This window comes from Setaria italica, chromosome I (assembly GCF_000263155.2).
Source record: "Setaria italica strain Yugu1 chromosome I, Setaria_italica_v2.0, whole genome shotgun sequence".
Classification (NCBI taxonomy): Eukaryota; Viridiplantae; Streptophyta; class Magnoliopsida; order Poales; family Poaceae; genus Setaria; species Setaria italica.
In genome coordinates this window covers 32,265,485-32,279,182 of record NC_028450.1, presented here as the reverse complement: position 1 = coordinate 32,279,182, position 13,698 = coordinate 32,265,485, and the positions used below count along the sequence as shown (strand labels likewise).

Sequence of the window (13,698 nt, the reverse complement as noted above, 5' to 3'; positions counted from 1 at the left end):
TTTTTTTGCGGCGAAAGGGAGTTTATAACTAGGCTGGGCCGGGCCGGGCCCACCTCGCACCCACGGGCTCCTTCTCTTTTCTCTCTCCTCCCTTCTTCTTCCCCCAAACTTCTCCGACGGGCCACCGTCGCGGCAGCACCGTGCTCCTTCCAATTCTCTCCGCAGCAACCTCCTCCGTCCGGTGACTTCCCCCTCGGCGGAATCGACCTCCAGGCGCCGTAACACCGAACCATCGGCTTGGTACGCTCTATTTATTTCCGAACAACCACCTTTCCTTTGATATGAGTAGGGTTGAGGTTGAGAACTTGAGAGAGGATTTAGGAACGTCTTGGGAAGCAGTTGCTCATGTCGTTGGGTTAGGGGATTATTGCTAATAGACGTTCCTGAATGATTCCGGGTTCTCAATTTGTGGCGCGCCCTGTCTGTCTGATGAGCGCGGCAGGCAAATGCCCAGATCGGGTGGTACCGGTACTTGAGAAAACTTGGAATGAATGATTCAGGTTCTTGATTAGCCGTAGTGGATGCTTGATGATGACACGCGTGTCCTTAGTTTAAAGTTGTGGTTCATGTACTCTAGTGTTAGATCTTAGATATGGGTGTCCTGTATTGCAGTTAGATGAACAATTTGATGTTACCTTCACTGGAGTATAATATTAGAAGGAAAAATGTATGATCGATAAACCTCCTATATATTTGTCTATGTAGTCAGACGTCCAGTTTTGTTGTAGTATTTTCCATTTGATGAAAACTTGTGGCTGAGTAGCTTAGTTCATGTTTTTTGTGGATTATTTCTAGCTTCCTGAATCTGGTTCCAGGATATTTAATCTTCGTTTGGTATTACTTTTCCTGTGACGAGCTCAATATTGTTCATTTTCACTATCAAGGTTAATTAAATCATTCTAACTTCATCTTATATCTTATTTTGCTTGCCTTCAGTAACATCTTCACTATACCAGCTCTGTGGTAATCACTCATCCGTAGATAAAACAGTATGCAGGTAAGTTCACAATCGTTTCATTAGCACATTAATTGCATAGCCGTGCAATGCGTCAGTCATTTCATAAAAATAAAATAACTATCTTTCCTTATGCTACTTGATGCATCACTTTTATCCCCCCCATGGAAGATTTTATAGGTAGCAATTTGCATTTCATAGGAAACAATTTGCTCTCCTTTTTCCATTCCTTCTGTTCTATTGTGCATTGGTTCAAGTCTGTCATAAGTATAAAATTGTCTGAAGAATGAAATGTATCTGGCTATCTGCTAACTAATATAGTGTTATAGTCAACCAGTAATATTCACAATCCTACATCAAATACTCCACCATGCCCACGGAATATTTTGAGGTTCACAATGTTTTTAATTAATAGCTATCGAAATTTGGACCTTTTCTAAAATATATTCTATCTCTAGGCATCTAGAGCAAGGCTTTTCAAGGAGTACAAGGAGGTACAGCGAGAGAAGTCAGCTGACCCTGATATCCAATTAATCTGTGATGATTCAAACATATTCAAGTGGACTGCTCTTATCAAGGTAACTTTTTATTGCAGAAATAGGCAAGATCAGTCTTTTAACAAACTATTGCTATTGCCTCCTCTGATTGTCTATCTTTATGTGGTTAGGGCCCTTCTGAAACACCTTTTGAAGGTGGTGTTTTCCAACTTGCGTTTTCAATTCCAGAGCAGTACCCTCTGCTGCCTCCACAAGTTCGATTTCTGACCAAAATTTTCCACCCAAATGTGCATTTCAAGGTTATATAATAATGTGATGTCATCCTTTTTATAATTTTAAAATCATAAGCAACAAAATTAAGGGGAAATTTCTGTTTAGTTACATTTTTTCCCATCGTTTTTGGTTTTAGACTGGTGAAATTTGCCTGGATATTTTGAAGAATGCATGGAGCCCTGCATGGACCCTTCAGTCTGTTTGCAGAGCAATAATTGCTCTGATGGCCCATCCTGAACCAGACAGCCCACTTAACTGTGATTCAGGTAGCTCTTTTTCCTACCTATGACTTTGTATGTACTATGTTCACTCTACATCAAACTATGCAACATGAAAGCTACCACATTCTACTACTTACAATCTTACTGAATTAAATTATGGAACAGTTGCATGACAACTTTATAACTGTTGTAACTTCTAGATCTAATTACTCTACACTATTACAATATAGTCCTACCAAAATAAGTGGTCTTCATTGCTCAATCAATCGATAGTTGTTATCTTTACGGGTTCGTATTGAGTTTCTAATCTCTAAAAATGATGGTGTCACCTTTGACCTCACTATTCGAGTATTCTTTTACGTTTATGTGGATCTGGATATTTACTCTCTTTTAATATGATAATTATCAGTGGACTTCGCTAGCATGATTTAGGATCATCTAAATGTGCATTTTATTGTCAATCATATAACAAGGTTCTTTTTTGTGAAAGAAACATGGTCGAACTGAAAGAATGGACATAACAACTGATGAATCTACGATGTAGCACCTGCATTTTGCAAGATCCCTTTCTGATTAATGATGTACTGCCTAGACAAACTTATCTGATAATATGTTTACTTTCTGGCTGTCTTTTTGCCCAACGACAGGCAATCTCCTAAGATCGGGTGATATCCGAGGCTATCAATCAATGGCCCGCATGTATACAAGGTTGGCGGCCATGCCAAAGAAAGGTTAGCTGCTCAAGTGCTAAGGAGACACGCTCCAAGCTAGGAACGCAGGCCAATTCATGTACAAGTACAAATTGCCAGGTTCCCCCTTGTGCTGTCTGTGTTTGAACTTGTGCTTTTTTTTCCTTGACACTCTTATGCGTGATTCAGAGTGAAAGGGAGAAAATCCGGGTTTCCGATGTGTAGTCTGTGATGTAATGATGTAATAAGTCCTGGAATTCGGCAGGTGCCACCCCTAATTTTCCTTCATTACTTACTGTTTCAATCAGTTTGTGCTGCGCGCACTCCGAAGGTCTCTTGTTCCATATGCTGTGAGCACCAGTAATCTATTTGTGAAGTATCGATTTTTAAGGGCACACAAAGAGGCACTCAAGACTTGTGATTGTGAATACTGAGATCAGCGCTATGATTTTTATTCCTGATTTTCTTTTCCAATCGAATTACACTTGCATCTTTGGGAGAAACGAAAAGGGAAAAACTTCAGATCAGCCGGCGTTGCCGGACAACGAGCGGTGGCCACTAGGGGAACGCCGTCGGGGGCATCTTGGTGCCGGCCAGGAAGTTGCTGAAGAGCGTCAGCGCCTGGCGCGGCGCGTGCATAGGCACCTCGTGCCCGGCGCCGCGGATCGTCACGAACGTCAGCCCTTCGTAGACGATCGTCCATCCACCAACCTAAGTTACGGACGAGAAAGGCGTCAGTTCGATGCTCAGCAACGACGAGCTGCTTTCTGAGCCCAATTCTGAACAACCATTGGCTTACCTGCAGGTGGTCGTACCACGGCGTCCACTCCTGGACGGTCTTGAGTCCGAGCTTGTTGAGGGTGAGCCTCGTCGCAGTCACGGGGATCCTCCCGTCGGTGTCGCCGCTGAAAACCCAGACCTTGAGTCCGCCGGCGATGAGCTTGCGGATGATGGGCAGGGTGGAGAAGGCGGCGTCGTTCCAAGTGCTGATCACGTCGCTGCACAACACATTTGAGTCCTTTTGGTCAGTGCTAGCTCTGAAACCTGAGGAACTAATGTGGCAGCATTACTTGCTGCTCAATTGTCAGCAGTGAGTCGCACGGCACCTGCAATGCGTCCAGTTGTAGCCGATCTTGGTCACGTTCGCGTGCAGCGCCGCCTGGACGTCGGGCCGGTTGAAGTAGACCTCGGCGTACTCCGCCGTGCAGGGGTCGTAGCCCGCCGGCTTCATGATCCACCCACGCTGCAACATCGACGCAGAACCTTTTGAGATCGGTCCCAATGTCCAACCAGGAGTAGCGATGAACTCATCAGATGATCGGAGCGCAGCGTGTGCGTCGTCGTCTTACGTATTTGGAGAAGATCCTGGGGGCGGCGCCGTGGACGGCGACCTTCCGGTGGCCGCCGCGCGACGCCGTCGAGCCGGATCCATCGGTGCAGACGGGGGTGTAGAGGCTGTACATGTCGATGAGGCGGTACACGGCGAAGTACTCCTGGAGCGCGGCGTCGCAGGCGCCCGTCACCTTCACCATGCTGAAGTTGCACCGGGCCTTGACGTCGCCGTACACCCGGTCGGAGATGACGGCGTGGTCCCAGGCGTAGTCGATCATGCCCGTCTGGTCCGTCTCGTCGTCCATGAGCGCGTTCCCGACCATGAGGCCCTTGAAGTTGATGTAGTTCTCCCTGGGGCCCGCCTTGTTGCCGTCGAAGATCTTCTCCGACAGCTGCGGGACGTAGTGCCCTGGCAGAGGCAGGAAAAAAAAAAAGGGAACAGCTCGCGTCACGGTCTTTCAAAGATAGCGCTCAGATCATATCTCCATCGGTGATGAACAGTTGAACACTCACCGGCGTAGCTCTCGCCGGCGATGTAGAAGTCGTGGGACTTGTACTGCGGGAACCTCTTGAACCAGTTGAGCAGGAATACGTAAGCGTCATCAGCTGCACCCAGACGTGACAGTGAACAGTTCAAGTTCAGATACGGTTCAAATTCATCCAAAAACAACAAAATTGTTTGTCGTCTCAGCTACAGAGATCACTATTATGGCGATGGATTTAATTTACCGGTGATCTTATCGCCGAGGTTCTGCAGGTCGGAGCTTGTGTTTGTGTAGGAGAACCCAACGCCCACCGGGGACTCCAGGAACATCAGGTTGGCCTCTGCATTTTTGTTCAAAGTCTCAGCAAACTGAACACACATAAGCGTCAGCGTACTACTACGGTTGAAATTCCTGCTCTTTAACAGTGCGTGCCTGTGTTCCACGAGTAGTTGTTCCATTTGAGCTCCGGCTTGCCCTTCTGCACCAGGAAAGGCCCCAGCTCCTCCGCCTCTCCGTACCCGATGGACGAGCACCCAGGCCCTGCAGCAACAAACAACAATAACAATGCTCAGAACCAAGAATCCAAAAAAGACTCAAACATTGCAATATTTGACCAATAATTTTGACTATTTTTATTTTTATTTTTATAATATAAACTTTATACGGTTGGATTCATAATAAATATATTTTATAATGATTATAAGTTTATAACCATAAACAAATTAATATAAGATAAATTAATGGTTAAAGAGTTATTTGAAAGATCGTGCCAAATTATAGTATGCCTTGTAAAGATAGATGGAGGAAGTACTTGGATGAAATCATGCATCCGAATTTGAGACGAGGAAAACTCAAGCACACCTAGCTGGCTCATGATTACGAAGGGAGCAGGGCGGGGGAGTGGGAACGGAGCCCCGCCGCGACGAGGATACGAGCCCCCACCCCCCCCCCCCCCCCCCCCCCCCGCAAGCAAGGTTCACGTTGCAGCGTCGCCGCCCAACCCAATCATACTAGGCCCGTGGACCGGTCAGCTGGATAACGAACGGAGTGGGCCGCAGACAAGCAAGCGGTGGCCAGCGGAAGCCGTAGCGTCGCAGCAGAGCCCTCAGGCGAAGCCCCTCTTTGGTAGGGCTCACCCAGCGATTTCCTGAGCGGCTTATGGTGAAGCACTGTCAAACGGAAAAACTCAAAATGGCTCATGAGGAAAAGCAAGGAGAAGTCCCGCTTTTTGCGCTCTACGTGTTCTTCCGCCGATGAGAAGCCAGAAATAATGACTCATACCGGCTCATTCCTCCACCCAAAACACTAAAGTATGCATGTGCCCTTGCTATTTCACGAAAATTACAACATTTACTATCGAGTGAACCTGTGAGCTCGGCGGGCGCATTGGAGGTGGCGGCGGGGGTGGTGGCCAGCAGGCGCCATGGCGGCCGGCGGCGCGTGTGGAGCCCATGGCTGGGCCGAAGCTCAACAGCCGAGGCGGAGCACGACGGCGTGCCGAGGCCGCGGCCATGGTGGAGCTTGGCTGTGTGAGCGAAGGTGGCGTCCATGGCGAAGCTCGATGGCGCGCACAGCTAGGGATGCGGGCAGAGTTGGGGCAAGAAGAGAGAAGAGGATAAGACTGTGTGGCTGTGTGGCTCGTGGAGAAGAGAGAGAGAGAATGAATAAAAAAGAATGGGGAGGGAAAAGAAAAAAATAGTACTCCTTGTTCCAAATTATAAGTCATTTCAACTTTCTTAGAGAGTCAAATCATTTTAGGTTTGACCAAAATTATAGAGAGGATCACAAAGGTTTATGGCACCGAATAGATATACTATGAAAATATATTGAATGAAAAAACTAATGGTACTTATTTGGTATTATGAATGTTAGTAATTTATTTTATAAATTTGTCAAACTTGTGATGCTTTGACTCTTAAGAAAGTTAGGATGATTTATAATTTGGAACGAAGGGAATAAGAAAAGAGGGGGAAAAGCAAGAAAAGAAGGAAGAAAACTAGAAAGAGCATAATGGACTTTTATCTTCTCTATCAATTGTAAAAAGGCAGGTGAAAAAAACCATTTCATCACAAAAGCTAGAGCCAAAGTTATTTTTGCAAGAACAAGAGCCGTGCCAAACTAGCCCGAAATCATTCGCTCGGTTTCAACGAGACGGAAACCTACGGGCTACAGCGGCCACACGGGCCGGTAAGATCCTCCGCAATCGCCGGGCCCCATCTCGTTCTGGTCCGTCCGCGGCGGCTGCGCCCTATGCTATGCATGTGACCCTCACTGAATCGACCCACGTCCGGCGACTGAAGCCGATTGTTACAGCTGAGACCTGAGAGGGCGCCGTAGTGGACCGCAGTACAGTGGTGGGCCGGACCACCGGACTACCAGAGGCTAGCGCGCGGCCTAGAATCGCCGTGGCTGCCACCACCGCAGGCAGGCATGCTGAATTGCTGATGCTGTTGGGAGCGCAGCGCACCCCGCACCACGCACCATCCCTGTTCAGATCTTTTCCCCCGGCTTCCATCCGGTGGGCGCGGAGCCGCAGAGCACGCCGCGCACTGCAGCGCGTCGTGCACGTACGCCTGGTCCCCCCGTGCGCGTGTGGGCGGCGCCGGCTCGATCGCTTGCTGTTGGCGCGCGCGCGTACGCCCGTGCGGCCTCGCCCGCGCCGGCGCTTGAAAGCGCCATGCCAATTGCCATGCCAACCCGCTCCCCCTTGCCGTTTGCGCGCATGCGTTCGGTCCGGTGGCGGACTCGGTCGTGGGCTCGTGGCTGGTGATGGGTACGTACACTACCGTGGAGTGCCCGCGCGCGGTTGCATATGTACAAACACAAAGGGACGACCAACTTTCCGTGTATCCCAGAGACGGACGGGGTATATGCAGCATGGACGATGCTTTTGCTTCAGCTGTGTTGTTTGATTTCCCTTTTTGTTGGCAGGACTGTAGCTTGTTTTCAGCTTGATCTATGCACGCGAGTGTATCCACAGCTCGATCGGGCCGAGGCCGACCCGCGTAGTGCGCTAGCTGAAGAAAGACAGAAAGAGAAGTGCCTCGACCGGCGAGAGTCAGAGAGCGCATATTGCCTGTTGGCGTTCACGAACGCGTACATCGATCGGGGAAGGGAATAATCGATCGATCGGTACGTGCCTGATGGCCAGCCACGTACTGACAAAGAACGGCTTGGCGGTTTGCGGTGGGCGAGAGGCATATACTACATGATACGCATACGTCGGTGCGAGCTGAACCAACAGCTATGTGGGACGCATTTTATTTCTATAGTGCGGATGCCCGGATTTGGCTACCCGAAATCTTGTTTTCTATCTCCACAAAAAGCCGGAAAGAACATTGTCGCCTGTCCTAACCGCCTACCTGCAGAACTGATTGTTCTGTCCTAACTGACTGATCGGACACTTCCACGAAGACTGAAACGATGATCAATCCGACTGATCGGCATTATGGCCTAATTGTCGTCCTGTCCTAACTCAACCGTAGTCCGTAGGAACCATATGATCTGTACCTTGAAGACCTAGAGTGTCTTATCAGTTGTTAGACTAGCTACTTGCTCAATCACCATCCTCTCTCTGAAATCTAGACTCGCACGTTTCCAACTAATAATATTACCAAGGGGTCCGAAGAAACGGCTTAGCCGGTGCAAGCAAGCAGGGAAACTATACGCTGCCAGAGACATGAGACATCTCTGACTGACTGGCTGACACTTTGCTTGGGATGTTGGCAACGCCGCGCCTGGCGGGGAGATCCCAACGAGGACGTGCTACTACGTGAAGGCCACAAGGCTTGCTCGTCGCTCGGAAGAAGAAACACACAGCGAGAGCGAGGGCCCCAACCGGCCGGCCGATCCCATTGGCTGCACTTCAGGGATGCCCCTTCGCTCCGGGATGGTGTGTGTTGACTGCCGTGAGCTGACCGTCCCCACCAGCAAGCAAATCACCCAGCACTCAATGGTGGAGCGAGCAAGCTGAGCTTCAGCGATCAGCATCACCGTGTACAGCTACAGGCTACCACTACACTGGACAAGTGCGTAGCGGCAGCGCCAATAATCCTTCTGAAAGAGCGCAGCGTGTAGTACAACTAGGGCGTCGTGTGGGCCTCACTGCAATGTGTAGTACTACTCTGCAGCTCTTCTCTTCTGACCAGCAGCGGCTCCGATCCGGCTCGGTCAGCAATTGGAACACCGGCGACGCTGACGCTGACAGCGTGGTCCTGCGTCGTCTTGTGCATCGCCGTATCTAGCATTGGTCAATTTCGGATTGGGAAGGAGAATGGGCCTGAGTGGGAATTTTATCCCCTTTCTATTTCCATTTTTTAAATGAAAAATGGTAGTACTTAGTAACTAAGGTTAGGCTTCAACTTGATGGAATGTCTAGAGTGCAAAAGTCTCATAGGAGCTAGCTTTGCGTAAATTTCAAAAGAAGACCTTGAACTCAACATTTTTTTTTAAAAAAAATCCCGTGTTACTTGCTGGAATTGCCTACGGTCGTACAATGGTAACCAAACTCAGAAAACTCAAGTGACCACCCGACTTCAACGGTTACACCATCAACCTCCAACAGTAACCGTCGAATTAATGGTGAACGCAATTACTTGATGATGGGATGGGATAGCTCCTCACTTTCCCCTCTGAATGTCGCCTAATCGGTTGGGCAAAGTGCGCAGTACTGCAACTGCAATTAGGACTAGTCTACTCCTGCAATTTAGTACGCTGATGAAACCCTGCATCAACACCTAAGCTAGCTAGCTGCTCGTACGTCATCACAATTCACAAGCACACGCCATTAATCTCTCTCTCTCTCTCTATCCCCAGCCTAACCACTCCGCTTCTTCTTGATCAATGTCAACTTCGACGAGAGAATCAATGAACGTCTCAACAAATTACTTTTATTGCTGTTCATAGACGACGACCAGCTCGCCGTGCGTCGTCATCCTACCTCTATCTCTCGATTCCTAGCCGGCCGCGTTCGCTGCAGCTTCAGCCGCATGCATGTCGTTGCAGCCATGGCCGCCGAGCTCAAGAAACACGCAGTGCGCAGCAACGACAGGCGGGGGGAATTAATGGCGAACCAAGTATGAGCGGACGACAGCGGAGTATTAAACGATGCTAGTAGCTAAGCGTCGGACGCTAGCTGATGATGAAGTGATGAGCGGAGCGAGGTCGGGAGGTGTGTGTGGATACGTACCGCCGTTGAGCCAGAGCACGAGCGGCTTCTTGTCGGGCGCGGCGGTGGCCTCGAAGAACCAGTAGAAGAGCGCGCGGCCGTGCGTCTCGTTCACGGTCACGTACCCGGCGTACTGCGCGAACCCCACGGCCGGCTGCCCCGGGAGCCCCGCCACGCGGTCAGCCGCCTGCTGCGCCGCAGCCACGGCGTCCACCTGCGCCGCCGCGGCGGCGGCGGAGAAGAAGCAGATGAGGGAGAGCGCGAGCGCGAGCAGCAGGGAGCAGCGGGCGGGCGCCATCGTGATCGAGAGAACGCGGGGGTGCGCCGCTGCCTTTGCCTGCCGCTAGCTCCTCCCAGCTGCTGGTGCGTTGTCACATCGCCCTCGGGTGGGCAATATATACAGGTCCCGCGCCCGGGCCCTTGAGCAAGCTTCAGAGAGAGAGCTCCCTCTCCGCCTGAGACGAGTAGACGACTGTGGGCTGGCCATGCATCATTGTGATGTTAATGTAGTCAAAGCAGTTATTACTTAAATTTTAATGAGTGAAAATTTTGAGTTGGCATTTGGCAAATCTGATTAGTAAATGTAAATGATATGGAAGCTCAATGCCAGTTTGAGAATAGAAAGGATTGCCATCCGAATTATGGCTCACGAGAGAGAAGGAAAAACAAATCTACTTCCATCTGAATTTCGTTGGAACAATGATTTCGCCATTCATTATTCTAGTGGAATTTTTATTTTATATGATAAAAAATATTAATGAAGAAAGTATTTTTTGGATATGAATCCAATGGCATCAATTTTTTTTATCAAAAAATATTATGCATTAATAGAGCAATTGTTCGCCAAATTAAGGTTGTCCTAACGAAGCATGTTAATCTTTGTCATTTCAAAAAAGTATAGAGTATGCACAACCAATTTATACTTAACCTTCGTGATCTATTTATACACCACCGTCACCATTTGTTTCAGAACTCCCAATCCTAAACGGTATTAGTTGTGAGAATATGATTGTGGGTATAATGTGTAAGGAAAACATGGAGAAAATCAAAACCCAGGCGAATGGCGTATGTGAATCCGTTTGCAAATAAAAAGGCAAACTGAAGCTATCTTCACTTTTTATTTATCACAAAATTATCCTAATCAGAGGATACAAATACATTTGTCATGGGTAATTAATTTGTGCTATATATACGTTGCAGGTAATTATGTGCTATATATGGCACACGGCCTGATTCATTTCTGTTTATGAACTTTATCGGCATATTGCGATCAATGTAAGAGCTAAACAACTAATATTTCGATAATTTAGTAGCACTATGCATAAAATGCAAAGTACTCTATAAAATCAACAAATAGTATTCTGAAATCTGAACTCGGGTCATATATGGTTGAGGTTTCAAAAACAGGTAGACTAACCAGTAGTATACTCTAACCTTTTTGTTCTATATCTAGAGTTCACCGTACATTTAAACTACATGGAGTAAAATACTTGAATGGCGGAATCGACACATTCGAAGCACTTTTTTTCCACAGCAAGTAACTTCATACCAGTTGTTTTACAGATTACCATAATGGCATTCAGATTTGCCGTGCCTGGATTGCTTGTTTTACAGAGTAACATAATGGCATTCGGATACCCCATGCCTGGTTGGCAACTTGATCGACGAGGTAGCTTCAGAAGCCTAAGAAAAAAGTCTACCTGAGAGAAGGTTTTGTGTGCGTAACTAGCAATGTGGCTGACGGTTAAAGTCTGAAGAACAGCGTCTATGCGAAGACATGTTCATATTCAGACCCTAGGCTAATCCGCCGGCTGGACACAGCACTGCCGGATAACTTGTCCGGCATTCGCCCCTGTTCTGGTTAGCCTCACTGCCGGATAACTTGTCCGGCATTCGCCCCTGTTCTGGTTAGCCTGATCGATCTGAGCTAACACAATAGCAATGGCATTATATCCAGCTGCGTCGTTTACTCGTTTTGTTCTTTTGGGATGTTCAGAGACAACAATGGTGCCTTGGTCTCCCAAATGTGGGCTAAATTGAGACTGTATAGCCTGGAAAAAGAATAAAGTACGGTTTCTTCAACAACTTCCCAGATAGTGCACTTCCAAATTCCAGCTAGTGCATGATTGTATCGGCCGGCACATGGCTGCTCTTATCAACATGAATGCGTGAGATCACCGCTGCAGCACAGTGCACAGCCATATGAAAATCGACGACCCAGCCGCTCCTGCTCTCTGGATGAGTAAATTTCTACTAGTAGTTGGCAGGAAAAAAAAATCAAATTAGTCGCCATCATACGAAATCGTACATGTCACCGTCGTTTTTATATTTAGGTAGTTGTAGAAATTGCCCTGCATGAAGCAAAGAAAGCAGGTGTACTATTGCAAGATAGAGATAGCTCTTGGTTCGTAGTATCGTTGTAACCAAATATGAATGGCTAACACAGTGGTCGGATTTGTATTTGAGACTTGGTTGCTGGCGATTTATTGGCCCCAGGGAAAAAGAAAAAATGTCCATGAAGAAAGTGCCACCTTTGAAAGGCCAAAATAGACCCGATAATTTATCAGTAACAGAAAACTACATCGGTGCATGGGGCAGAAACCAAATGCCGATCAGGTCTTCACAACGCATTTATTCTGTTATCGCATTAACCAACATCGCACTCACGAAATTAATATCAGATACAAATGTTTTAAGGCAGGTACCTCTCTTGCTTCATGGTCCACAAATTCTCATAATATCTTTCAAAAGGAAAAAAGGTTCTAGAAATAACTTCATCAACCAAGAGAAAGGTACACTGATTTTATAGAAATGTTGACAGAATGACAGTTTTACTCATAAATGAACATTAAGCGGTGACAAAGAAAACATGCTCATGAACTGACAATCAAGCACCTGTCTGTGCCCAAGTCCAGTCAGCATGGCGTGCTTGCATCGCCAGATTAGTTTTGAGTACTCAATGAATGTAAAATAAATTTTGTGCAGATTTTGGGGGTTTGATCTCATGACCTTCTGATACTTTATTCCTAACAAGGCATCTCTATCAACCAGAAACAAATTCATATATAACCAAATACCATCCATAAAACAGAGTCACCTACGTCCTTTTGTGTCACACCGTTCTTTCACCACTAATCTATGCCAACATGCCATGGTAGGCAGAGAGCAAGCTTGCTCGTTTTCAAAATTATCTGGGTGCTTTGTCCCATTACCATATGAGTTGGCGACTTATCTCGATTAGGTAACAAACCATCTATGATATGTTTGATGTGATGCTTGACATCAATCGAGCAGTCGACAGGATTCTACCAACCTGAAGCAAGGGATGCCTGATGAAGGCATAACTGCAGCCCCAAGAGACTATGGGAAGGAAGTGAATAATCAACTAAATAGGTCATATACTACAGGAATTAACTAACCTTTCAAGCTATACGATCGAAGCAAAATCACCGTCCAGACCGCAAAATCTCAAGGCTTCCTGGAGCAGCCATTTGACTGATAAATTTCTTGTGGTGTTACCAAAGAATGCACTCTTTCGGTGCTACTAGCTAGCTAAATCGCCATGATGACACCAGGCAATGCATATCTCAAGGAAGAGCAAAAATACCACATACAGCATAGTTCAAGAGGAAGGAATATAGTCAACTGTCCTGCATAATTTTCAGTGAAGCGGGGATTGCAAGGAAGAACAGGTCATGCAGCAAGAGGATGGCCACTAGGCAATACGAGCATATTCAATTCAGGATGGCTAAAAAAGAAGCAACCCTACAGCAGAACTCTGTTTGACAACCTGGTCACAGAAAAAATGGAAACAATAAGCTGTTTTTGCTAGCTTTAAGTTATTTATTAGATGACAAGTATCAGTAAGAAGGAAGAAATATCACCATTCCTTTTTTTTTTCTGTTTCAAAAGCGCGCCCTTTCAAGTGCTGCAAGCACAAACTTCTGAAAACAAATTAATTTGATTTCCAATCTTTTGTTTTTTCTGAGACTGAGTACATAATTTAGAACTTTAGATAGCAGATGGGAACCAAACTGGAAAGCATAAGTTAAAAAGGCAAGTTCTGGCAAATTTGGATG

At 47.0% G+C, this 13,698-nt stretch overlaps 2 protein-coding genes across 2 annotated transcripts; one reads left to right on the top strand and one right to left on the bottom strand.

The window, feature by feature from the left end:
• The first annotated feature begins 79 nt into the window (after positions 1-79).
• LOC101765715 (protein PEROXIN-4) lies at positions 80-2,977 on the top strand. The gene is made up of 6 exons (XM_004953145.4): positions 80-240; positions 937-997; positions 1,414-1,533; positions 1,623-1,751; positions 1,862-1,991; positions 2,594-2,977. The coding sequence occupies exons 2-6, from the start codon at positions 992-994 to the stop codon at positions 2,680-2,682; spliced, it is 474 nt and encodes a 157-aa protein (XP_004953202.1). The 5' UTR covers positions 80-240; positions 937-991; the 3' UTR covers positions 2,683-2,977.
• A 79-nt stretch (positions 2,978-3,056) lies between these two features.
• On the bottom strand, positions 3,057-9,991 carry LOC101766136 (serine carboxypeptidase-like 34). Its single transcript, XM_004953146.2, has 8 exons — positions 9,641-9,991; positions 4,885-4,992; positions 4,697-4,792; positions 4,481-4,573; positions 3,985-4,376; positions 3,742-3,878; positions 3,435-3,633; positions 3,057-3,346 (listed from the first exon to the last, which is right to left on the bottom strand). Exons 1-8 carry the CDS (start codon positions 9,915-9,917, stop codon positions 3,194-3,196), a joined length of 1,455 nt encoding a protein of 484 aa, XP_004953203.1. The 5' UTR covers positions 9,918-9,991; the 3' UTR covers positions 3,057-3,193.
• Between the last annotated feature and the right edge of the window lie 3,707 nt (positions 9,992-13,698).